Source organism: Perca fluviatilis, chromosome 24, assembly GCF_010015445.1.
Source record: "Perca fluviatilis chromosome 24, GENO_Pfluv_1.0, whole genome shotgun sequence".
NCBI classification, from domain to species: Eukaryota; Metazoa; Chordata; class Actinopteri; order Perciformes; family Percidae; genus Perca; species Perca fluviatilis.
Genome location: NC_053135.1, coordinates 5,980,755 through 6,006,558, shown reverse-complemented (window position 1 = coordinate 6,006,558; position 25,804 = coordinate 5,980,755). Strand labels below are relative to the sequence as shown.

General features: G+C 41.9%; 2 protein-coding genes across 14 annotated transcripts in view; one reads left to right on the top strand and one right to left on the bottom strand.

Annotated features, from left to right (window-relative positions):
* zranb3 (zinc finger, RAN-binding domain containing 3) overlaps window positions 1–9,161 on the bottom strand; it is a 71,708-nt gene extending 62,547 nt beyond the window's left edge. Inside the window, exons 1-2 of one of the 5 annotated variants that reach the window (XM_039793482.1) lie at window positions 9,039–9,161; window positions 6,829–7,028 (exon numbers count right to left, since the gene is read on the bottom strand). In XM_039793482.1, coding sequence (XP_039649416.1) covers window positions 6,829–6,974 — 146 coding nt within the window. In that variant the 5' untranslated portion in view covers window positions 6,975–7,028; window positions 9,039–9,161. Of the gene's footprint in view, window positions 1–6,828; window positions 7,029–7,859; window positions 7,922–8,237; window positions 8,377–8,439; window positions 8,559–8,592; window positions 8,647–9,038 lie in introns of those variants that run through there. The other 4 variants (XM_039793480.1, XM_039793481.1, XM_039793479.1 and 1 more) reach the window with 4 other exon arrangements.
* LOC120554532 (R3H domain-containing protein 1-like) overlaps window positions 8,584–25,804 on the top strand; it is a 46,666-nt gene continuing 29,445 nt past the window's right edge. For 8 of the 9 annotated variants that reach the window (XR_005638497.1, XM_039793473.1, XM_039793474.1 and 5 more), the window contains exons 1-3: window positions 8,584–8,716; window positions 17,307–17,466; window positions 23,229–23,427. Coding sequence is in view for 8 of the 9 variants with exons in the window: in XM_039793473.1 (XP_039649407.1) it covers window positions 23,269–23,427 (159 nt within the window). In the remaining variant the exon portion in view is untranslated. Of the gene's footprint in view, window positions 8,717–11,363; window positions 12,389–17,306; window positions 17,467–23,228; window positions 23,428–25,804 lie in introns of those variants that run through there. The other variant, XM_039793469.1, reaches the window with a different exon arrangement.

The window sequence follows — 25,804 nt, the reverse complement described above, 5'->3', positions numbered from 1 at the left end:
AGAGCTGAACTGGTTGCTACAGTACAAAAAGTTCATAGCTTACATATAAAAACAGCATGTGCAGCATGAGGGCTCAAGAGCACCACAACATCATTCATTAGAGAGGCACTTATTGTTTCCTTTGTCCAGACATTTCTGGCTTGTCCAAGGATCCACAGCAGAAACCCTCCTGTCACAACCAGACTTCTCAAACCTTTCTGGCCACAGCAAACACACACAATGTCACCTCACACTCAGCTGCTCTTGGACATATTACAAATCTGTCACTTGCAATTTAGGTCTGCACTGGTGCTTTGTTTCAGTGTGAGAACTGTCATTTCTATTCAATATTTATGTTGCTTTTGTTGTTGTTGTTCTTCTTATTGAATAGTTCTGTGTCTGATGCAGCCGAGTGTCTTCGGAGAGACTTTGGGGAGTGCTCACTGTGTTTGGGTTCATAGTAATACGCTGGGTGATGCAGAAGCTAAAGCTTAATTCCCCACGTTAAATCATATTTTTCGAGAGAACTTTGAGTTTAGAAAAGACATCAAATCGTATGTCCTTTGTTTAGAACTGTTGAGGTTTGATAAAATCAAGTAATCATTTAGGAACTCGCACACGTTAGTGATTTAATACTGTATTGCAGTGGCATCACACATTTAAGGGTTAGGGTTCAGTTGAGCTTTAGGAGTGGAGCATCTTTACTTGCACTAACCTAACTTAAGTAAATAATGTAGCCAGCCTTCCATTGGAAAGTTGACAAAAACAAGGAGAACTTATTTATGGAGTTTTGTTGTAAATAGGTGTTGTTCCATAAATACATAAAAATACATTTAAAAAAAAAAAATGATTTTGGGCACAGATGTGAGTTAATTTAATGCCAGGCACACACTGCACGGATTCAGCCCAACTTTAACCACAAACTGGCCCCCCGACAAATTTTAGAATCGATCTGGCTGTTGGACATTCTGCATGTCAGACATTCTAGTGGAAAAATCTGTCTTGGAAGTGTTTTCACTGTCCAATTTCCCAAGCGGCTGCGGTCAAAAGATCTGTTATAAAATGCAGTGAGCTTTTTTTAATATTATAGTATTTTACATGATGTGGCTACTGTAGTCTTGATAGAATCTTCCAGCCATCTGCAGCTTCAGCTTTTTCTCCTCCTTGCATTCCGTTCATAGCAGAAGTGCACAGGGTACCGCTGCCTTTCAATTGGTCCATATGTGTATTGTGTTGACAATTCATTTAAGAGTAACACAAGACTGAAAATCAATGACATTTTATAAATGATTTTATAAACAGTTAGACAAAATCAATAGATAATTGATAATAAAACTAACCATTAGTTGACGCCCTTTAACTGATTACTAATTACATCAGTAGTCTGAACAATGGTGAGGATATATTTACAGACCTTTAGCCTAAATCGATCTTTGTGTCAATCCTAAATTCTCCTTTATTTTCACATTTTTAAGAGCGATTTGGGAGACATTTGTAAGATTTGCCTGCAACTGAACCTTAAACTAGGATCAAAGTAACAGCTCACCTATCTGGATGTCTCTGATATGGTACTTTGGCAACCCTATAACAGCCTCCATTACTAGTTCCGCCTTTACACTATACATGATAAAGGAACAATGAAAGCGCGACACGTTCCTTAGCTGAAGGTGTCCCCTGTGGAAAAAGTACAGATAGCCCAACCTCTGGTTCTCTCTGCCCAGTGGATATGGGCCTATTGTCATGACCTTGCTTATTCATAAATGCTTCCAACACCATGTCAGAGCAAACAGTGCGACTGAAAAGCTCTGAATACCTCAGACACAGTCTCTCATTATTCTTTCTCTTCCTCCTCCTCCTTCTCCCCCCCCCCCCATCTCCGCCCCATTTCTCTCTTTCAGCTGAAGAACATGATTAATGTGCACCTTGCCACTGGTGGTTTTTCTAATTGCCAGCACACTGGCACAGTCAGCGCAATGCACACGCACACGCGCACACACACGTGACAATATGCAAAAAATGTGTGAAAAATTGCACACAAAAGAAAAGACATACACGATATAGACGAACACACATGCGGACGCATGTAAAACGTGTACACACACACACACACACACACACACACACACACACACACACACACACACATATGTGCTTGCGCATACACCCACCCACACACACACCCACACTCACACTCACAAACTGGGGAGAGTGCTGCTGGGGCAGGTGCTTGCCATTTCCCAACACATTAATCATCCACCTTTAAATAACCTGAGTGTCGTCTTGACGGTTTGAGACTGCGAGGATGCTGCAGTGCTGTTGCCTGACGACGGCACGGTCCCCGCCGCCCCATCTTCTAATGTTATCTCTGAAACCCACAAGCCCCAAAGTGTCAGGAAATGGGCTCCCCCACCTCCCAAGCTGGCTACGATGATTTGATGGGTTTGACCTGTGCACAGTGATGTGTTGTGTGGCCCGGTGTCTAACCCCAATCTTCCAGCTCCGTTAAGGTTCACTACTGAGGACTGGACCTGTAGTGTGCTGTGGTCAGTGGGAAAGCTGCTCAGAGGTTGGACGCTGCACAAAAGGCTGCCTCAAAGGGTGCTACAGTGTGCCATGCTCACGCACAATTTATGGGTTCAGAGCGCAGTTTTGCTGTACATTGTGAATGAACTCAAAATCAAAAGAGGAGCCTTTAGTGGAAAAGGTTTGGGCTTTTTTCTACTAGTAGGAGATGGAGGATGTTTTAATAGTGTGTGTGACTTAAAAAAAAGAAAAGTTAAAACACTCGCTGTATGAGGCAAGCCACAAGTAGTGTTTTGCTTATACAGTCAGTTCTTTTTTCCTAACTTAAGCACACCCAGAAAAAACTAAACTAAAACTTTTTGTACTTGCTGGACTTTGACAATAGTCACACACACACACACACACACACACACACACCACACACACACACACACACACACACACACACACACACACACACACACACACACACACACACACACACACACACACACACACACACACACACACACACACATATATATATTCTGGCTTGTGTTAAGTGGAACATTCTTTTTTCTTCCTAACTTTAAATCCTGTGGTTCCAAAAGCGATTCTTTTTACAATTTATCTTTCATAACGTTTCCCCCACAGGGCAAGATTTACATAAACTCCATTCTTATATTATGTTTTTAATCACATCCAAACAAAAGAAATACACATTAGACACAGAAATAACCAGATTAAAAAAACAAAAAAAACAATGACCTGTTAAATACGCAGTTGTGCCGCAGCTAAGCTTGGTGACGACGGCTTATGGTTGCCGATTGGTGTAGAAAGACAACACTGTCCAGCATGTGAGTTTCCAGGGGAAGAGCTGTGAGACTGAAGAAAATAACACAAGTCTCCTCCTACAAATAAAAAGAATTCCTAAGCTATAAAATGCACCATTGCTCATTTCAGTGCACTCAGGAGTTATTCTGCTACAGTCTTACTTGGTCTGGGTTGACCAGTATCTTATTGTGGCTAATACTAGCTAACGTTAGCAAGAAAACCCTGAAAGGTTAAATCAGGGTATTTATAAAGGCCTGTCTCAATGCAGAGTGAATAGATTATGAATCTGTTGCCTAAGGGTGTGTGTGTGTAATGTGTCTATTCTCTTGCATTATGGCCTTAGATAACCCTTGATACTTTCTTTTGCCACGTTAAATCATAATCCATGTCCTCCTGTATTTATTACAGTAGGATGTACATAAAGATGTATGAATGTTGGGCTCTAATGCAACTATCTAATATAATATAATTATATAAACTCTAATGATGCTTTTATTCTGAAGATTTCAAGTGAGCAAATTATGTACGTTAACAATACTGGTTAAAAATGTTTCCCACCAGCATAATTCTTCTCTCTAACACACAAACTGACCCAGCATGCTACAACGTTTATTCATCATGTGCAGCCTAAATGTTCCTATAAAAGCCTCTAATACTATCTAAATAATGAAATAATATAAAGGCGGCTATTAAGGCTACGGGTTACTGATGGTGAGTAAAATGCCATTTTTCATGCTGTATAATAGAATGCATCTCCTGCCATCTTCAGAACACAAAAATATAACATCCGCTTACATTGAAAACTAAAGCAACCTTCATGCTAAATTAGGAAGAAATGGAATTTAGAGCACCTTAGAAAGTAAATACTGTAATCAAAGCACTTTAAAAAGAGATTTCCTTAGATTCCTCACATACTGCTCAGGTACATGGGATTTGTACAGAGACTGCTGGATCTCAATGGTGACCTGAAACTGATCTGATTTAAAATTGCATAACCCATACCAGAAAAGTCAGGATATCTCAGCCTCTGCTGCTTCAGTTTTGACCATTCTTTTTTTTAAATCTGTCTCTCACAAGTCCCTCAAATCTATGGACGTGCAACACAAAAAAAGTACCACTTTAATAAGAAATAGTCCAGGCAAACGAACTGAATCAATGACATCGAATAAACTATTAAATGCCCTGAAACCCTATTTTCTCAATCAGCTTCTTACTGGTCTTACAGCTTCACACAGTTTTCTGCCGAAGTTAGAACTGTTTTGGTTAGACATTACTGTATTTTTGTTTGGTTTTCTATGGTCTCATTTCCACTGCATGGTAAGGCTCGACTCGACTCACTTTTGGTACCAGGTGCTTTTCTCTATTTTGTTTTTCACTGCGAATAATACCCCCTCAGGGTAGGCGGGATTCTCAGCGGGAAACAGCAGTGACATCATCTTTAAGGCGACACTCATTGGATCCTTTCATCTGCAACAATGTCTGTACTACATCAATTGTACTTTTTGCAGGCTGCCATTTTTTTTTTTTTTATCCGGGGCGAGTGAATTACGGTTGCTTTTGAAGGTAGCTTGACTATTTAAAAATGGAGGGTTTGTGCCGGATGTCCTGTGTCGCACTGGTGACTATTTTCTCTGACCAATCAGTGGCCTGCAGCGTTTAAACTCCACCTTTTAGTATCAGAGGCGGTAGCAAAAAAAAAAAAAGTACCAGGTACTAGCGTCAACTTTTGCTAAAGTAAAACCAAAAAAGAGCGAGTCGAGTTGAATAGAGCCGTGCCGTACCATGCAGTGGAAATGCGGCATATGTTTTCTTCTCACTGATTTGAGGTGGCCTTTCAACAAGGACTCTGGAAATAAGCCGAATTGTACTCCGAGTACTGTAACTGTGTGGCAGTGCACTGCTGAATAGCCCAAATGATTATACGGAACGACTCTGTGTACAGTGTCTATATGATGAACAATAATGATGGGTGTACATAAATCAACTTGTATGTGTACAGAGACCCATCTCTGCAAAGGACTCTCAGTAATTTGACCATCACAGGGAAAGACAATACAGTCTGCGTATTGATCTCCTCTCACAGCAGCAGAGCAGGCCTTATTCAATAAAAGCACAGGCAGTCACTTACAATAATATTTTGGACAAATCAGAGCAGGGCAGACATACAGTGCATCAAGCTACGGTCAACACCATATAATGGAAGTGACCAAGACGTCTATGTCAGAGTACTGCAATTTACAGAAGTACCCTGGGTAAATGTGTGTTTTAGAATAGCTGAATATATACAGATGTCAGCACTCAAATGGCACACTTCTGCCCAACTTTCCAAACAATACCATCAACCACATCTCTGGTTTTTTTATTGTCGTACTGTGCCACAACTTTCCCACATTATCCCTCATCTAACTCCATTAAAAATTCACTCACCCTCCTACACAGACCGATACAGCAGGTTCCATAAGTATTTGAATTGCAACAACATTTGATGTTTTGGTTCAATGCTCTTGATGCTCTGGATGTGGAAAAATACAACAACTATGAGATTTAAAGGAAAAATCCTCCCACGCTGTTAGATATCCGACATCAATGATGCCTCATTTAATAATGAAGGGCGGCCATTTATTTTCAGCCTGCCTCATCTAGTTCCACTTCATGTGTCGATATCCTACATTTCCCATAATTGTTACACTCTGTCCTAAAAATCCAACCAAACATACATTGTATTTCGGTCTCTGTTAAGCATCAGTGGAAAAAAAAGACACTGCTGCTTTAATTCAAGGCTCTTTTCAAGGATATGGCATGAACAAATAAAGAACAGCAGGGCACCTCAAATACATAGAAAGATCAAGATTACTGTCAATATAATGTTTAGCTTGTTATCATCTTTTACCATCTGTCTGTCTGTCTGTCTGTCTGTCTGTTGAGGGAGGTAAAGGGGCTTTAAAATGTTGCATTTTACCCTCTCGCTGTATTATCTTACATTACTACTTTTATAGCATATAATATATTGTGCTAATGTTACTTCTGGTCTCCAGAGAGAAGCAATGCCCACGCTGCTCTTCCTGTCACATTGATGCCAATTGACTGAAGTAGCTGTCCACACGGTGCAGCCAGAGCCAATTGACTTCTGACCCACCCGTGTAACAAAGCAGTGCCTCCCAATGTTCCTGAATCAATATGGCCGCTCCGCATCACAGCAGCAGCGCTCAGATTGGCTCCCCCTGCGCTGACCTTCCCGAGAGCCTGAGCATACATCGACTGGTCGGGGAGGAGGAAATGTGCAAAGTCCTGTGTTTGCATGGACTGGTAGTTGTTTTCAAAGATACAACCTGCACTCTATCTGACCTTCTCTTTTTAGAATATATTCACATACGTTCTTGACTTTTGACTTGCGTTTTCCCATTGAACTATAAAAAGGTGAGGTGGGACTGCCTATTTTAAAGCTTCCATAAAAAAATGAAAAAACTAGACCTTTGACTAGTAAGCAACAAAGCTGTGACGTAACTGACTTACCGTCCATTCCTAGATAAAGCAAACTCCACTCCCTCCCTTTGGAAAGGCATCAGGCGCTGCAGGAGCTTGTGAGGAAGGCCTGACAGTTGCTGTGACCATCTTGTATCACAGCAAGAGGTCTGTTGTTCATTATCGTCCATTTCCATTCGTACTTCCTCAGTTTCTCGGCCCTTGCTCAGTCAGCCGGCTCGGACTTTAAGCTGGAGAAAAAGAAAAAAACACATTGGTAAACCAAGTTGTACATCTGAATAAAGGTTTGGTCTGAATTAATTACAAGAGCATCTATTGGACGTTAAAAAACACTGTTAACCATACTGATTGCTGATTTAAACATGTTTTAAAATACTGGAGAGAAGCTTTCTTCTGCTACCACTAGCAATGACAGGAATACCATTATTGGAAGCTGGATGACGCAGTATAGTGGACAAAGATAGTCTGAATTTAGATGAGATGTAAAATGTGCCTGTCTCAGCTGTCCCCAGTTACATCAGCATATTTTTGTGTTGCCTCACCCAGCGCTGTCCTGATCAATCCTGCCTCCACATGTAATGATATTGTCACCAACAATCCCACAAAATCATTGTGTTTAAAACAGTAACAACTTCCAATAACAACAGTGTTCAGATAGAAGTCAGAGAGCAAGCTGTGTCTACAGTAAATGGCAAAAGTCATATATTTTGTGCATGTATATTATTTACTTATTATATTAAACATAAGTATCTTTGGATCATGTATACTAATACAAATAATAACAATAAGAATACTCTGTAATAACAACAACCACAAATTCAATTTGATAGTTAATTTTCCACCAAAACCACCTAAATGCGTCAAGGTAAGATCTTCTGATCTGGAAGGCAGAAACTTGCAGTTATACTAGCTAAAGTTATGCATTGAGTTTAAACTTAACTTTATCGGCTATATGGAGTAACTTGCCCAAATAACAGGTTGCCAGGTTAGGGGCCGACAACAACGTAATACACATAATTTAAGTATGAAAAGAACACATTTGGAGTTAATAACGTTCCCACCTAAAGAAGTCAGAATGGATGTAGCCATGTAGCGCATGGCACTGAAGCTAGCTATCAGAAACCGGAAGTAAACAGACTTGCCTATAGAAATAAAAGCACCACTCGTTCATTATTTTTCATACCGGATATGCATTTGTAATATTTGCATATGACTCTGGTATAGCTACCATGTTAGTGGAAAAGCAAGAAGCTAACATAAATGCTCTACTTTACGTTGTGTTTATGTTACATTACAATTTTCTGCCACTTAACGTTATAGCCTTGTAATTATATCGTGACTGCAGCAGTAACGTACATGTAATAGTGTTATGTTAGCAAATCTAAATAAGAAGAAACAAACCAACGTTATTTGTGTTAGTGTACGCGTAGTTTGCCTACCCAGTGAGAAGGTGGAGTGGAATGAATCGTTGCAATCACTTTATGAAACAGCAGACTGAACTAAAACACTGAAAAGTTTCGCGGCAAATTTAAGGTTCACTCGGTTTATTTCACCAGGCAGCCGCAGGCTCCGCAGCACTTAGTTTCATCACTGAGTATTCAATGCACTCCATGAACCAACGTCAGTGTAATCACAACTCACCTAAAAGTACAAAGACTTTGAATCAGTGTTAAAGGATACGTGAGACATATGTAGAAATTAAACATGTGTGCTGTGCATGCGTGCTGCCATAACGCAAAAAACGACGACAAGACGTGACATATTTTCAACACCCTACGTGTCGAACGGTCGTACGTGAGGATCTGACGCACTATCCCAGCCTTCTGGACTCCGCCGTCTCTCCTTCACTTCGCCATAAACACTAGCTACTTCACCCTCGGTAGAGACTACGGCTGTGCACCGATTGTAAACCAAAGCGGTAAGGCAACATTACATATTTGCAGTATCGTGTCCAACAGTTACCGTTTTGCGGTAAACAAACGTCAACCGGATTGTTGTAATCATGTAACACGAGCTAGTTAGCAGTAAACATCTCTCTTGCTAGTGCGTGACAGCGAGGGCACCGGTGTTTGGCCGTTTTCAAGCATTAGCTAGCAAGCCACAGTGCCAGGTAATAATCGTTAGCTTAGCCCCGACACGATCCAACGCCAAATGTGGCATATAATGTTGCCTTGCTCTTCGGCAAAAGTACACACCTCGCAAGTAAACGGCGTCTCCACATTGTAAGCGGCCATACTTACGTTCGGCGTCAGTCCGAAAAAGCAAAAGGCAGTAGTTGAATAATACAGCATAATTCATTAACTTTTAGGCCTGGTTCGGCTCCGTTTCTCTACCGGTAATATGCGGCAACGAACAGCGTATACTAAGGTTAACGGTTAGCCATTTCCATTAACTAAGCTTTGATTGAATATTTGCGCTACCTGCTTAAATGTCTTAACGGCCGAATTTTAGTTACATGTAGCAATTATCCGATTGAAATGTCACATGATGTCCGGGGTTTGTGGCTTTGCAATTACCAAGGAAACATTAAAACAGCCAAATTTGTGATGGAGTCTGGTGTCGTGTTACGGGCTCGCTGTGGAATAGCGAACGATAACTAGCATTGAAGTTACATTGCTCTAAATGATTACTTAAATGTATTTCCTTTGGATTGATTCTCTACACCTTCCAATGTGCTATATTACGAATCATAATCTCTTGTCTTTATGGCAGATACATGATTGACGATGTGACATTTTCTAGGTTGATGGAAGCATAGAATAACAAGTCACACGCTAATTAATCAAACCCACGTATTAATAAATGATATGTTGCGCAGATATCTCAAAAGTGCCAGAGTTTACCAAATAGGCTAGAGTCAAAGAGGTTTAATGTTGTATTTGGAGTGACAAATAAAATGTATCAACGCCAATCACTATCGGTGAAACTAGTCCTCCAAGGCTTGTCGCATACAACTTCATTGTAAATATTAATTAAATGATGAATGATGCAATGTAGCTTTGCACTATCAACCACAGGCATTTTCAGAGATTTTCAGGTTTTATTTTTTCAATTGCTGATGTAATAGATTTTAAAAAGCTTTTTTATATAGTAGTATAGTTCTTAAAATTGACATATAGTTTTGTACAATTCCATTACTGTTGCCAGAGAGATTATAAAAGTGGGCCGTGAAACCTGATGCACTAGATGTGTCCTAGTAAAAAGGCCATACATCATACTTATAACTCATTTTGGTACTTGTGTAATAAGTAATCCATACCCACTATAATTCCGATGCACTGGCCCAGACAAATACCGCCTCATAGACTTGGTAGAGATGGAACTGAAAGCTTACACGTTGCCACCACTGAGGCTCAGCATCATGACTGTATCATTTTCATCAAGGTATCAGCGGAGCCTGGTAGGTGGAGAGTGGATGCTGGCTCAGTCCCTCCGGCTGCTGTTTTAGAGAGTGGAGATGATATGTTCATCTTTGCAGAGCTGGAAACTCTGCTGTCCAGTGACATGCTACGTATATTGTGTGCAGTGTGTGTGTATACTTAATGGGGGAATTACGACCATAATTAGTCATTGTGTATGGAGGTTTAGAATTTCTCAATCAGGTTATGTCCATGTTAGGGTCATATGGTTATTACAGATAAATATCTGTTTGTACCTGCTGGGTGAGATATAGTACATTAGGAAGTGGCAGTCACAGAAAAGTACTCTAAATGATTGCTGAAATGCTCTCTTGTAATTGTCTGCACTCTGTGGCACACCCCTCCCAAGGCATTAAAAGAAATGCTAATAATTGTTTGCCATAACTGTTTCACCCACCGCTGCAGCCGCTACTCTGTTGACCATTCATTACCCAGGTTAGGGCATATTTGAAGCTGATGACATTATCAGATATTGAGGTTAAGGATGCTGTGTAATAGCTTTCACCAAAGATGTGGCCCAACGACTAAATAATTAATCGCCTTCAGGGGTAAAATCTCTCTTTCCTATAATATTTGGTCTGGGCCATTAAATAATTCATCCGCCTATCCATAAATTGTTTGTTCAATTGGTGACCTTTTCATGGGATTAAGGAAGCACAAATAATACATTCTTCAGAGACCTGGCATAACGAATGGTACAATTATGAGGCAGGATTGGATCGGATCGGTCGTCGCAGCCTGGTGTTGGTTGCTAAGTGACAGCAGGAACTTTTCCGCCCACTGTGTTTGCTGTTGAAGTCTGAGTGACTGAAAAGGACAAAAAACAATCGCATTATGGCAGTCTAGACTTGGGCTCTGCATCGGACCTGTTTGTCACTTCCTGTGTCTTTTGATGGTCTGTCAGTCACTTAGCGATGAAAGTGCTTCATGAAGTAGATTATTATCAGAGCTCAATTATCGCTCCTATCCACGCTGTCTTCGTTGCATGTACAAAGGAGACAGAATACTTGATCTTTAATGAAATAAACAAGGCGAGTAAATTCTGGTGGAGGCTATGATCCCTTATTGTTTTTCCTATTAAATCCTCTATGTCACAAAAGGCAGCTTTAGATGAAATGGAGGAGGTTAGGGGTGCGGTTTGATCATGCACAGGCAGCTGCTCTTCTTCCTAATGCAGTCAGTGTATTGTTTTCTCGCTGATCCACCAAAATGAGCTTATCGGAGATTTGCCTAAAGCTAAATGTTTTATTGCCGTATTTTACTCTTGTGTTTTTAGTATTGGGTGGTATTTCAGGTGGTGGCTCTCTCTCTAAGTCTGCGGGATTAGCTCTAGCCTTGTCTTCGTGTGTGAAAAGCAGGGTGCCAACTTTAATGGGAAGGTAGCCCAGTGAACAGCTCGGCCTCTCAGCGGCCAGCGCCTCCCCATCGCCTCTCCACCTGCTCTTTGAGAGCACCTAGCTGGCCACAGACGTGTCGATCCTGTCCCCTATCCGCTCCTCCTCCCCGCTTGTCTTCTCTCCTTCTCCTTCGCTTTCTTTTTCACCTCCTCTGTGCTGTCGCTTTTTCTCTCTTACCGCTCTACCTCCCACCCTCCCTGTTTTCTCATCTTGCTCTCCTTTTCCTCGCGGTCTCCTTCCATCCATCCCATGTCCCTGGCTGCCCTTTCCTCCTCCTCCTGCCCCCGCCTCCATCCTAAAGCAGAGTAGCTAATGAAGAGCCCCATTTAGCCGGTGACTTTGGTTCCGTAGCGGCGGCCGGCTTCGGCTGCCGTGACTGGCTGTTGAGGCTCTGACATCACACAGGGGCCAGCTGTTGATTTGGCGCTGTCTCCAAGGCTGGCTGGCTTGATGGGTTGTGGCAGGTAGGCTTGTGCTCGCACAGCACTCTCTCTCTCTCTCTCTCTCTCTCTCTCTCTCTCTCTCTCTCTCTCTCTCTCTCTCTCTCTCTCTCTCTTTGTGACACCCACTCTCCCTCACCCTCTCCCATTACACTCCCCTCTCCCCATCTTACACTCTCACTCAGTCGAGCGAGCGAACAGGAGGCAGCAGGCAGCTGCCGAGGAGCGAGCTGGGAGGTGACTCCAGCCTCCTCTCCAGCAAATTGTGCCTCCTGTACAATGGAAACTAAACGCTTGAGTAGCAGGAGGGATGGAGGGCAGAACTGCCGGGCAGGTAGGTCCTGCAGCTTCGCGCCACTTGAATCTCGCATGCCTTTTCTGATTCCCTGTTCATATTTCTCGGTTATTATTTTGTTCTGCTTTTTTTTTTTTTTTCTTTGTCATGTGCCTTTTGTGGCTGTTGATTTCTGCCTAAGTTGAACGCATGCTGTATTCAATGCTGTTTATGTTAATTCATGAGAAAATCGCTTCAGCTTTTTTATTTCTTTTAACATTGCATGGCAGCAAGTCAGTAAGCAGGTGTGCAGTCTTTTTCTTTGGCTTGTTAAACTAAGCGCAACATGACATTTGGTGTGCTGTCGGTGCTGTGTTACTCAGTGAGCTGAGCCAGAGCTTTCCAAATCTCCTCGCTAGTTTACCAATGCTGCTTCTGCTCTTCATTACGAGGATAATTAACCAAGATCAGCCAATAAGAGGCTTCGCTCTGCATTGTTCTCCAGCCAAGCTCTTCCTCTCTTCCTCTCTTCCACCCCCCCCTTGTTTGTTCTGCAGGTGTTGACTGCAAATTGACTTTTAATGAGTCTGGCTGACTTTTTGAGTTATTCTCCTCTCATAAGGCTCCATAGATTAAAACTGCTAGACTTGCATGTTTGTTTTCTGTGTTTATTGTTTCTCCTCTAATTGCCTAGATTGATATTCCCTGGGAGCTCTCCTATGGGATAGGTAATGGATTACCTACATGCTCTGCTGTGGATATAATTTATTAATGCTGGCTGAATGCGCCTCTGCTTCGCAGCACCGCGCTCTCTGCCTTAGACGACCTGAAGGCAGAGCGAGAAGCGCAATTACAGGCTCATTTGTGCCTGTTTATGCTTTTTTCAGTTAATTCAGTCTGAGCTATTACAGGAAGTCCCTTAAACTGACACTGCCTCAGTCGCCCCAGAAATTGAGGCAAGCAGTGTATGAAAGTGATATAATTTCATAAGCTTTACACTAATCGCATTCTGGTCCAATTATATAGCTCCCCTGTCAGTGCTTTCCTTGCTTTGCAATTAGCAGAAATGGGTAGAAAATGGGAGATTAGTTACTCAGTTTAGCAAAATGCTGAAATCAATTTTATTGCAGCGCAATGAGTGTGAACCAGCATTAGTAACCTAATTAACTGTTAACTTGATGTCTGATTTTATCAGGGTGCATGTCCTGCACTCTGCTGAAGCCGATTTATTCTAAATCCGTCTTTTTGTTGGGGTGTCTGGAAGCCAGCAATTAATTGTGGTAAAATTTGTGGCTGCTCTTGCTGTGATTCTTGTGTTTGAAATGTACAGCTTGAGAATTTCAGCCAAGCATCAGTGGCAATTCTTACTCAGAAATGGCGAGCAGGTGACACAAAGCTGTAGCCCTCGGACATGGCATTACCTTTTGTATTTGAGTCTCGGCTTTTGTTTCACTTTGCTCCACTGATAGAGCTCTGTTTAGTATTCTACATCTCTGCAGACAATATCCCAGCTGTTTGGCACCGCTCCTACCGTTGTCCTTTTTGTGTGACACTTGCGAAAGCTCATCAGCAGCAATACAGCATGAAATATTTTTCAATGCGTAATCTGCAGCTGTGTGCAGGAGAATGCTGCCACTTCTTTTTTTGCTCAGGCACTTAGAAATCATCGGTGGATTGACTTTGTGATCGGAAAAAGCTTATGAAGGCGATGGCTTGTTCTTTTCCGCCCCATGGTTGACTCATCTCCTCGATCTTTACCGAGAATAGATGGAAGGAGGGATTGAGGGTCCTTCACCTCCAGTTGAGCTGGTTTTTAGCCCAGACAAGTGCCCTGATCCACGCAGAGCTAAGCAGAACAGAACAGAGATGTGGGAGGGAAAGGTGTGTGTGTGTGTGTGTGTGTGTGTGTGTGTGTGTGTGTGTGTGTGTGTGTGGTGTGTGTTGTGTGTGTGTGTGTGTGTGTGTGTGTGTGTGTGTGTGTGTGTGTGTGTGTGTGTGTGTGTGTGTGTGTGTGTGTGTGTGTGTGTGTGTGTGTGTGTGTGTGTGTGTGTGTGTGTGAGATAAGTATACTGGAGTGTGCTCGCTCGCCTGTTCGTGTGTGTGAGTGCCATCACCAGTAGGCTCTAATGCGCTTCACAGTGATTGGAAAAAAAGTCCTCTAATTAGCTTGCCATCGAACGTAATTGTCCGTGTGAGTAGTCCGCAAAGAGCCTGGTGTATGATCAGCTCGGCTCAGATGACGGCCACCCTTATGACCCCACTGTGGGTTTTTGGAGAAATAATTTCCACCAAGAATATGCGAGAATGTGTATTTGGACATTTGCATATGTGGTGGTTACACCAATCCAGCTGATGATTTACGGAGTAATCAAATAGTATTGGTTTTATTGTCATCTTTGATTTTTGTGACGATTATTTCTGTTTCCTGTATTGTAGTCCGTCTAATTGAGCACATCTGCATTCTAACGTGTGTGTGTGTGTGTGTGTGTGTGTGTGTGTGTGTGTGTGTGTGTGTGTGTGTGTGTGTGTGTGTGTGTGTGTGTGTGTGTGTGTGTGTGTGTGTGTGTGTGTGTGTGCGATGTTGCTGTAATTTGCCATCTGGCATGGCAATAAAGGTGGTGTAAAGGGGCGGTGCGACACTGAACGATGCCTGAGGGAGCCTCTTTAACGTTGCCGCGCTCTGCGGCGACTGTAATACCAATGAACCACTCCCTGTCAGCTACAGCACAATACTAGAGGACACACAGGCAGACGGAGAGTCTCTACAAGTTTGTGTGTGTGTGTGTGTGTGTGTGTGTGTGTGTGTCTGTGTGTGTGTGTGTGTGTGTGTGTGTGTGTGTGTGTGTGTGTGTGTGTGTGTGTGTGTGTGTGTGTGTGTGTGTGTGTGTGTGTCTCCGTCCAACGGTGATGTTTCCCTGTGTCCGTGCCTGTCAAAATATTTTTTTGGGGGCGAGGGGGTGGGTGTTGTGCATTGTTTGCGGCATAAGCATTCATAAGACTCCACCATACTGCATACACACACTCCGTGTGAAGTCCTGAAGCCCGCTCAGCAGCTCTGGCCATAACACCTGGAGCGCCTATGGCCAGACTCAGCCACACCACTGTCGGAACAACTTTTACACTCTGCGTGTGTGCATGTGTGATAGCTGCAGGACCAGCACTGAATTACAGAGCAGTGCTCCACATTTTTCCATTTCAGACATTTAGCTGGCACTTCTATTTGCAGCGGCTTGAATTGGCACCACTTTTGCAAGCAAGAAGGGCAAAATCTAGAGCCACAGCAGCAAAACTGATACTTCTGTCACACCAGAATAACCATGTACGAGGTAGTGGGTGCGTTCAGAAAGCGATAAGAGGCAAATAGAAGAGCAGAAGGGCAGAGATAAGAGTATCTCGGGAAAAGATATACGCTATCTAGAGATGACCAACATGCAGCAATAGATTAAGGCTACAAACTGCATATAAAACTAGATTATGTACTCCAGATGTAAGTAATTATATACATGACATCAACATTGATGAATGGATCCTGCCTCGGGCCACTCGTCCATCTGCCAATGCCAGGGAGAAATGCTACAGGCAGGAGGAGACATTTTCCTTACAAATTTGCTAAAATGTCAAACGACATTCATGTTAAGGAGTTGTGGAGTCTTAGATTGTATTAACACTAAATAACATTGAGTGGTCCTGTTTAGGTCGCTCAGTAAATATGAACACTCCTAGTATGTGTGGATGGTTGGGCTGTTTGAACAAAAGCAATGCACCAAATGGTGACTGTTCATGGCACCCATCATCATCTCAGCCTGCTGCCCTTGCTGCAGGCTGAGGAGTCAGGAGAAGGAAGATTATAAAGTGAGCAGGGATTCCACTTGACCTTTTTTGGCTGGCACGGGGGTCTCACCAAGGCCATGTTGGGAGCAGCAGCCAGGCCTTGGCACCGCTGGGTGCCAGAATCAGCGTGGCACCTCGCCCGCTTACTGAGACGGAGATTAGGGGAGGAGGGAGAGGATGCGAGAGACGCAGGGAGACAATGAGAAGCCTGAGCAAGGACCAGTTATATATGTTGCTATAAAGGAATGTACAGCATCAAGTAATGTGATGTAAGAGCTGAAACGAATAATTGATTAATGGATGAGTTGTTTATTTTTTTCTGGCAAAAATTGGTTAAGTTTGCGTTTTGGACTGCTAGTCAAACAAAACAAGAAATTTTAAAGATGTCACCTTGGGTGTTAGGTAATTATAATGTGCACTTTTCACTATTCACTAAAAGAATAATTTATTAACGGACTAAACAATCAGCAGATTAATTGATAATGAAAATAATTATTTGCAGTCCTAATCTGATGTTTATCATCCTAATTTGGGGAAGTAGGACCAACTGCAGCCAATAACGTAGAGCAATAATATCACGTTTGCACATTACAATTAAGGCAGCCATTCAACAGAATAGTCCAGGGAAGCGGGAGGTAAAATCTTAATTTGGTTAGAAAGCTGGAAATCCCGTTTACTGTATGCAGCTCTGTTGTTGTTGGCGTTTTCATTTGTCTTCCCTGCCCAGCCAGTGTCACCCTGGAGTTCAGCTAGAAAGGGATTTGCTGGAAAATAGAGATTGTACGCTAGACGATTTGAAATGTATGTGCAACCAAATGGCAGAGGAATTTCAGCTGAGAAATGCTGTCTTCCCCCGCTGCTCTCTGAATTCCTAATGGTTGGTTTTTATGAGGTTGGCAGGGGTGCTTTCTCCTGTTGCCTTCGCTGCACTCCCATCTCTGTGCACATCAATTATTTATTGCGTGTAGGCACGCATGGGCCCAGAAATACACACTCGCCACATTTTTTTTTGTTCCAATACACAAATATTTCAGAGTTGCTGACATCCTGACTGCTGTCAGTCCGTGCGACCTCTGTGTCAGTGCCGCTCCTAACCTCTGACCTCTCTGACACCACAGCGCTAACCCTGTGCCCCTCTCGGTTGCAGGTCAGCAGGGGTCATGAGGGTGTCGGAGGCCCCGGTTGCTGTTCAGAGCAGCTGAAGCAGACATGGGCAAAGAAGTCTCAAATGGCATCGGTAGGCTCAGCCTCATCGACTTCACCAGCCACATCCTCCTTCGCCACAACCACCACTGGCTACGCAACAAGTACGTCTCCTGTTTATTTCTGTTTTGACACGAGTCAGGGAATATGGGATTTTCTGGGGATCCTAATGTTATTAAAGTCAAGTTTCAATACAAATTTAGTGCAAAATTTAACAAAATTTCCAGAAATGACTGTGCATTTTATTCCGCTACTGTCATGCAAATGTTAGAAGTTGATTCATCAAGATAAACAGCTGGTGGCGCTAATTCTCCTGTGGCTGCCAATAAACCACTGCAGAAGAAAAGGGCGCAACATGATGACGTAATTAAAAGAGCCCCATACTTAATAAACGACACCAACAACCCAGCCGCATGACGCCATTTATTAATTTATTTTCACTTCACTCTGCTTCACGTCGTGCCTAACCGGCTACTATTTTGACCCTTTGCCGCACCTTTACTTATCATCAAGCTGCCATATACTTCCTCGTAACACATCCTCCTGCTGCAGGCTGCATGATGGAGAAATGACAAGTCGAAAGCCATAGGCACATTTTGTAAAGCCAAATAAAAATATCACCGAAGCACGTCAAGCTTGAGCTACCAGCTACGAGCTAAGCATAGTCCAGTTAATGTGACTCAGGTTGATGCTAGTGGGCTCAGGCAAAGCACTGTTTTGGAGAGTGCTAATCGCCGACCTGTTGATGAAACCAAAGTGCAAACGCTGTCTCATCAACCGGTGATCACTGGACGTCAGTTAGTAATCCAAATTGTTAGTTACTGCACACTATATTGACTCTGGTAAGTAGGGTTGGGTACCAAAACGTGCCGACCTAAACGGTAGTAACGAGAACGAAAATTTCGGTGCCTCATTTCGGCGCCTGACTTTACACTACACCTGACAGCATGTAACGTTAGCCTACCTTTAGCTTGCAGCTGGATTAAACACGGTTAAAATGCTGACAGCTAACGTTAAACAGTGTAAAGTATGACTGTGTTTCATTGTAGAGGATTCCAACACCAGGATGTAACGGTCTGCTCTGCAGCGCAGCAGCTGCCGTTGTCGGAATTAAACAACACAGACGTTCACTTAAAACCCGTAGCCTCGTGGTGCGTTCACAGTAATTGTAAAATCCCAAATTTTCCATCTGGTGGTTGTTTTTGTTGTTCAACAGCAATTTACTGGTGAAATAAGTTATAGTTATTACATTATTATTAAATCTTTAATTTTGACCATGGCCTTAACAATAAACAAGTTTCTGATTGTTGTTTAGTACCCTTCCTTTTTTTTCTTCTTCTTTTGTTTACAGTAAATAAATAAATAATAAACAAATACAAATCTTAAAGTCAAGTTCATAAAGTAACTTTCTTTGCATTCATTTGATTCCCAATCAAGATACCCTGGTAAGAATTGCTTTCCATTGTTAATATATACTTAAAAACAGTTCTGAAATGCAAAATAATAGAATTTTAATCATGTAATAAAACTATAGATGATTAACTATAGAAATTCTGTGATTAATCACGATTTTTTATATATATATATATATAATACAAAATTATTTCCATTACGTGCTCAAAAATAGACATTTGCCTTTTCACTATTGTGTGCTGCACAATCATTTTGCAATTCAAGAATAAAGTCCTAAAAAGATACATTAATTTCCTTTAGACCTACATAGTCACACATTGACTCACCAGTTATCACTTCCATTGAAACATTAGGAATAAACATGACATAATTTTCTGTTATTCTGACATGGTACTCTGTATTAGTAATTAGTTGTGCATTAGTGCAATGTCAAGTACTTATATATTAAATAACCAATACTTTTTACTCCAATTTCAGTCTGTTCACATATCTCTATCATTAAACTAGTGTAAGTACTCTTTCTAGAAACTCTGGTATTTTCTCAAATAAATGTACTATAAATGGATTAACCACATTATTTGTTCATTTTTTTTCTTGTGTTAATGGAATGTCAGAAAGCCAAGCTTTTTATTTTTAAACTAAACAAACTACAATAAAACGTTTTATGTTAGTCTCAAACACAGGTACAGTGTCAACCTGTAATAAAGTTGTATGCCTGTGGAGCAGTAAGAAAGGAGAAATTCATTAAAATGAAGCTGCACAATTCTTCAGTGCACTTGGTTGGTTGTGACTCGAGTTAGACGTTTCTCTCCTGCTACAGTATTGCAGCATGAAAGAAAATAGTGATCATGACATTGAGAGAATCATCCATGTGACATTACAATATTAACATAGCCTCAGATGTATATTTAAAAGAAAAATATGTTGATTTTGTTTTCATACTCCCTCATAAGACCCCTATTTGCTACTCCTTAAATTCCCAGACGTTTCCTTAATGTAACACTAAGGATCCAATGATGATCTATATTACTTATGCAGTCAAAACATCAGGGATTCTAAACAGGCACACAGTGCAATTTCCTCAGCCATGAGAGATGAGATGGTGAAATTCAAATGCATCAAAGTCTGAAGCCAAATTTAGTCCAACACTCCAGTCCCATGATAAAATGTGTTTTGGAAGAATGAATGATTCGGTGAGGGACAAAGTAACTATCCATCACAAGCCCAGCTCTTGAAAATATCTGTCCAATATTGCAAATCTTCAACAGAGCGACTCAAGAGACTTCACTCATCAAAATGTCAGCAACAGACACTAAATATTCAAAGGCGTGCACAGCACCCTGGAGTATTAAGCTGTTTTCCTTCAGAATGTACAAATAATGTAAAGCAGCAGCCAGCGTTGCTTTTGTCAAACCTCTGACAGGTCATTGAAATTCAACATCTGACTCTCCAGTGCCCAGCCCCATTTTAGCTAACCTCCTAGCCTTGCACAGCATCAGGTTAGCAGTACATTTGCCCAGCAGAAGAGCTCCGGAGGGCAGCGGACCTCACTAGAAGTCAGTTACTACTGACATAGAGGAATTGGATGCCGCCTTTTTAAAGAGAGTGGCTCCCGCTCGCTGTCTCAGCTCTTTTGGGACGAAGATAAACAATCGAGTCTTAGCCAGCCGCTTTTGCTGCTCAGCGATCAGATAGGGAAATGGCTCTGATCACTGCAGGGCAAATAGGTTGAGGCTCCGCTGATTGGTGATGGTTGGAACACACACGCAGCCACGTACACACTCAAGCACAGAGTAGGTGATGTCATCTGTGGATCCAGTTTTGATGTGCAAAGTGAATTTGATGAGCCCATCTCTAATTAACCTATTAATCATAGTTCTCATGTACCAGATGTCTGCCCTTCCTTCTTTGTGTGTGTGTGTGTGTGTGTGTGTCTGTGTGTCTGTGACTGCATGGGGCCTGACTACATAATTAGGTCATATCAGCAGGATCAACTCGCACCATGACTTCAACATAGGGAGGTCATGGCATTACACAGTTATTTCATGCAACAGACCATAGGTGCAAAGCAACTAATGATCCAAGATTGGCAATAATGTAGAGTTCTTATATTTAGAAAATTAGTTTTTTTTCTTTTTTACTCTGACAAATTAAGCTGACCTAAACCCCAAAAGTCTTCATGTTGTATGAACAATGTTTGAACCAGAGTCATTAAATTGACCAAACTCTTGGTCTGGAGTGTAATCTGCATGCTTGAACTGTTCCTATACAACTTACACACTGAGTAATTTGGGGAGGGGGGGGATGTGGACCTCTCACCTTCCTATCTTCCTGCTCAGATACAGTATGGCCTTTACATATATTACTGTATACTGTGTGCTGGTAATTCAAGGTTTTGGATGGCTGTACGCAATCAGAAACTTTGCCTTTTACAGCATTAAACGAATGAAAACACAAATAATAAACCTTCATATAGTTTGAAATTGTTTAGGCAATTCCACATTTTTGCTGATAATAGATCATATGATTTAATATCAGGTAAATTAGTTAAATACCAAATTCAATTTTATATTAAATAGGGTAGTGTGTTTCTGTCACTTTTTGGCTGCACTGCCTTCACTCTGCACCCTCAAAATTTCAATTAAGCCCCTTTATTTATTTATTTATATAAAAATTGTGTGTATTATCAACTCACTTTGAAATATTATGTTCAACAAATTTCAAACCTATTTTTTACCAATTGGTGGTTTTCCAAAAAAGGTTGGGGGCTGTGACCCTCCACGCCTCCTTCAACACTTTGGAACCTCGATGTCAAAGGTTTATTAGTTTTTGGGCCCAAGTGGAGACAGACACTGTAATCTGAAGCTGTTGGATCTCACAGGACCAAACTGTCCCCCTGCTGTGTCTTGTCCAATCACGTCCGTCGTCTGTAGCTGAACAGCTGCAAAACTGTGAGCCGGCACAGACGGACAGAAAGGAGTGACGGGTGATCACAGACTGTGTTGATGACACAAACCGCCACTCCTTTTTCTCACAGCGTACATTGGGTTTGAGTTGTCAAACTCTGATGTAGCTAATGGCATTCTAAATGGCTGCTTTCCCTTTAGATATGGAGACATCAGTAATGTTATAAGTTACACCTGTGTTTCTACTGCCACAACAACTCTAAATGTCTGCCATGAAAACATTTGTTAGGCTGCTCTGTGGCAAATTGGCATCCGTGCACTCATGGCACATCGCTGTTATTACTGCTGCAGTATTGTAGCTTCCACTTTCTAAATAAAACCCACAAGAAAAACTGAGCCAAAGTAAACGGTCATTACTAAACACTCCTAAACAACAGTATGGACCACACCACGGATGAAGAGCAGGCGCTTTGCTGTGGGCCTGATTCAATGATGCCGTGTGAACAAGTAAGTTTTATTTATTACTGTATGGCTAAATAGCTTTCTTCATGTCAAGTTTTGTTTTACTATTTTTACTTTTATGGACCTTAATGCCACAGTATACACCTCCCATATAGACACTATATATTATAATTCTGTTTCTTATTTAATAATGTAGGCCTGTGCTATTGCATTTATTTATTACACAAATGGCTTAAAATGAGTTCATATCACTAACATAATGATGATAAACTGTTTCTCTTTCACAGCGTAGAGAAGAAGGATGAGGACAATGACTGGTGGCCTCCACAACCATTTGACACAGCCCAGAGTCTCAGTGTTACCTTGTGTTGTGTTGTGAAATAATAAATCTGCTCCAACTAGTGAAAAAGTGCATATTTTGTTGATATTGTTGTATTGTGTTGGTATACTGTATATACAATCACCTTGGCACATGCTTTTTGGAAAGCAAAGCAAAATCTAACACATTTAGTATAAAACTGCTAAGATGTGAGTATTTTAGGTAGTAGAATTTGTGCAATAAAAGATTAAAACAAACCTTGAATTACAGCCTGACTGGTGCAGGATTTTTAAGGCTGATACCGACATCAGCTCTTCTTCTTCTTAATTTAATGAACACTAACCTTTTTAATTAATCGCTTACATTTGTTTTTTTTAAGGAAACACGATCATTATATGTACAATGCGGGTAATAGAATAATACACTTGCCAGTACTCTCTGGTGGACAAACTATGTATGGTGTTTCTAGGTGACCTCAAAAATCTGTTCTCAAATAATCATCCATATCTCTGTTATACTTGTAAGTGTTTGAGCCAATTAAAACTACTTGATTATTGAGCTGTCCAGATACAGTACATACCTGGGGGAGAAATGTGTAGACTAGTTATACTTTGTGGTATATCTGTGGTATATTTGTAGGTTTCTGTTATTTGAGGCTTTGATAATTCAATAAAAGACATTACTTTATAATAATGGAGAACTTCATTCCGTGAAGCCTCTCATCCTAACATGCTCATCCCCTCATGGACATTTCGGTCTCTTTCAGGTTCTCTGTATTTGCCAGCATCTCCGAGTAAGACTTTGCAATGAGAATGTCCGATACAGTTGACGCTGAAACGATGAAAATTTCCGAAGCTGGCGACACGGTGCCATCTCCAAAAGACAACGCCACCAAATCTGAGATCACTGACCAGAGCCAGAGCAGCAGAGATGAACATGGCAGCAACAATAACCGGGACGTACAGGTACAGAACTGAATGAATGATATATATAAAAAACAACCCTTTCATATGCTGACCGGTATCGTATAGATCAAAACTGACTTTTTGTCACAAAAGCGTTCAGGCAGTCTTTTTTGTTAACGTTTCCTCAACATGTCATGTACTCGTCTAATCGGGGAGTTTAGAGGTGTCAGCAACCTGACCAGACCAGGAGGGATGTTAATTTTTCTTCCACACTCCTCTCCATAAAAATTCAGTAAGCGTCGACGTCAAACACTGCCCTGGGGATCTCTTGTCACCTGCGGCATTCAAGATGATTTTTCCGGGCTGCCTCAGCAAGAAAAATGATTCCTGAAAAGTATCATCTGCACAGACTGAAATAATAATGTGGTGCTTGACTCTGCCTTGCCACAGCACTGAGGTTGGTCACTACTGAAATGGAGTGTGGAAAAAGATAATTTGGTCGTGGAAACTAGTGAATCTCATAGATCCTCCATGGGAGATATTAAGCAGTGGATCTACTGGGGATTCAGGGCAGCTGAGATCACTTTCAAATAAACTGCCAGTTAATTAGTTCTCCATGTCATTGCAAAAAATGTGCTCTGGGACCGCAGACAATTTGCACTTGTTAATTTGGCTTCAATAGTAAAACCGGTGCTGACTGGTTAGTGCTCCCAAATGGCAGAATTATGTGAAATGTCTTCGATTGTGGTCAAGGAAACAAAATCCAAGAAGGGGAAAGGATTGTCTCTGGCTGCAGCCTAAAAATAGGAATCAGGCCAATCTGGCCTTGTGGTTGGAGGCAGGCAGAGCAGGGAAGTCAGGCAGGCCGGCAGATAATCTGGAGCTCAAATCCTGGCTTATCTACAAACTTCCTGTGTCTATGTTGCCCCGAGGAACAGAATGACACCAGCATGGGGAAGCTGAAGGGGTGAGAGGAGGGGACATAGGAGGAAGAGGGAAGAGAGAGGGATGGGTTAAGAGGTTAAGAATGAGGGAGCAAGGATAGAAGGAACGTGAAAGAGCATTAGAGACACGGTATTGAAGATAGATGGACGGAAAGCAGAGGGAAGACCAAAAAGAAGAATGTAGATGAAGGTTAAATCTACTGAACACCTTCTAACTACTACTGTAGATGAAAAAGTGTGGTCAAAATGACTCACCACTGAGAACATCTGAGAGTTATGCAGCACCAGTAATTTGAAACGATGTAGAGGTTGCAGTAATTGTCCAGAACAGATGGAGCAAAAAGGAAACCGAAAGACTGTGAGACGATGTAACTTTTAAAAGATGAATTAACACAATCTTCCTCTTGGAAATATAAAGTTGACTTCATGTGCAATAAAACGCATCATTGCTCACTTCAATATACACTTCGTTCTGCTGCTTTCTCAATGTGTCAAGCTATTTATTTTTGCAACCGAAATGAGAAAATCTTGGGAAATTCAACGTGCCATTATCCTGTAATTACCACTTGTGGCCGCTGTTCAGCATAAATGACTTACCGTTGTCTTATATTTAAACAATCGATTTGAAACTAGTGAATGAAATTAGCAGTGTTTTTGATGGAATTTTAACTGTTCTCTTCCTCAGCCCTTACCACCTAAAGCAAAACTCTGTAACTTCACATCTCACCTCAGATTGACTTTGCATGTATCACTGCCTCCTCTGTTTTTCTTTTTCTTTTTCTTTTTTTGTTGTGACCTCTCCAAATTTAGAATTTATCTAGCGACTTACTTGTCCTTCTACTCCTTTTCCCTAAAACTCACCCCCGGCATAATTATTCCGTGGGTTCACAGGACCATATGCCAAGATATGCTGTCCGCACTGAAGCCCCTGACCTTTCTGCTTGTAAATTTCAGCAGTGGAGGAGGTGGAGCTAATTCTGTCGTTCTGTGTAAGGGCATTGGTTAAATGCCTGAAATGTTCATTGTGGGAGAAATAGAGGAGGTAAGAAACGGGGGAGGGGGTGGCATTAGGTGCAACGTGGAAAAGCATTCCAACAGAGGAAGGAGGTGAGAGACTGGGTGACTTTGCCACCATCTGCCTCCAGCTCTGTCCCCTGCAGCAGGACAGGTGGCTGGTGGCCGGCCTACTTCTGCTGACTTCAGCCCTTTCCCATTCCTTTATCTCCTGCCGGCATTGTTCATTCCCCACTGGCCCCACGCCGCTCAATTAGCTGGTGTAGCGGTGCGCTCACAGTCCCAGCCCTCTCCTCCCCCCACCCTTCTTCTCCTCCATCCACATCCATATTACCTGATATAGAAAGGGGCGCGGCAGGTCACAGGCATTGGAGATGGGCAAAGAGTGTTCCATTTAAAAAAAATTTTGGCCCTCCAGCTCAATAAGAGAGGGTGGGGGTTGTCCTTTTGATTTCAGAGGACAGGTGGTGAAGGACAGA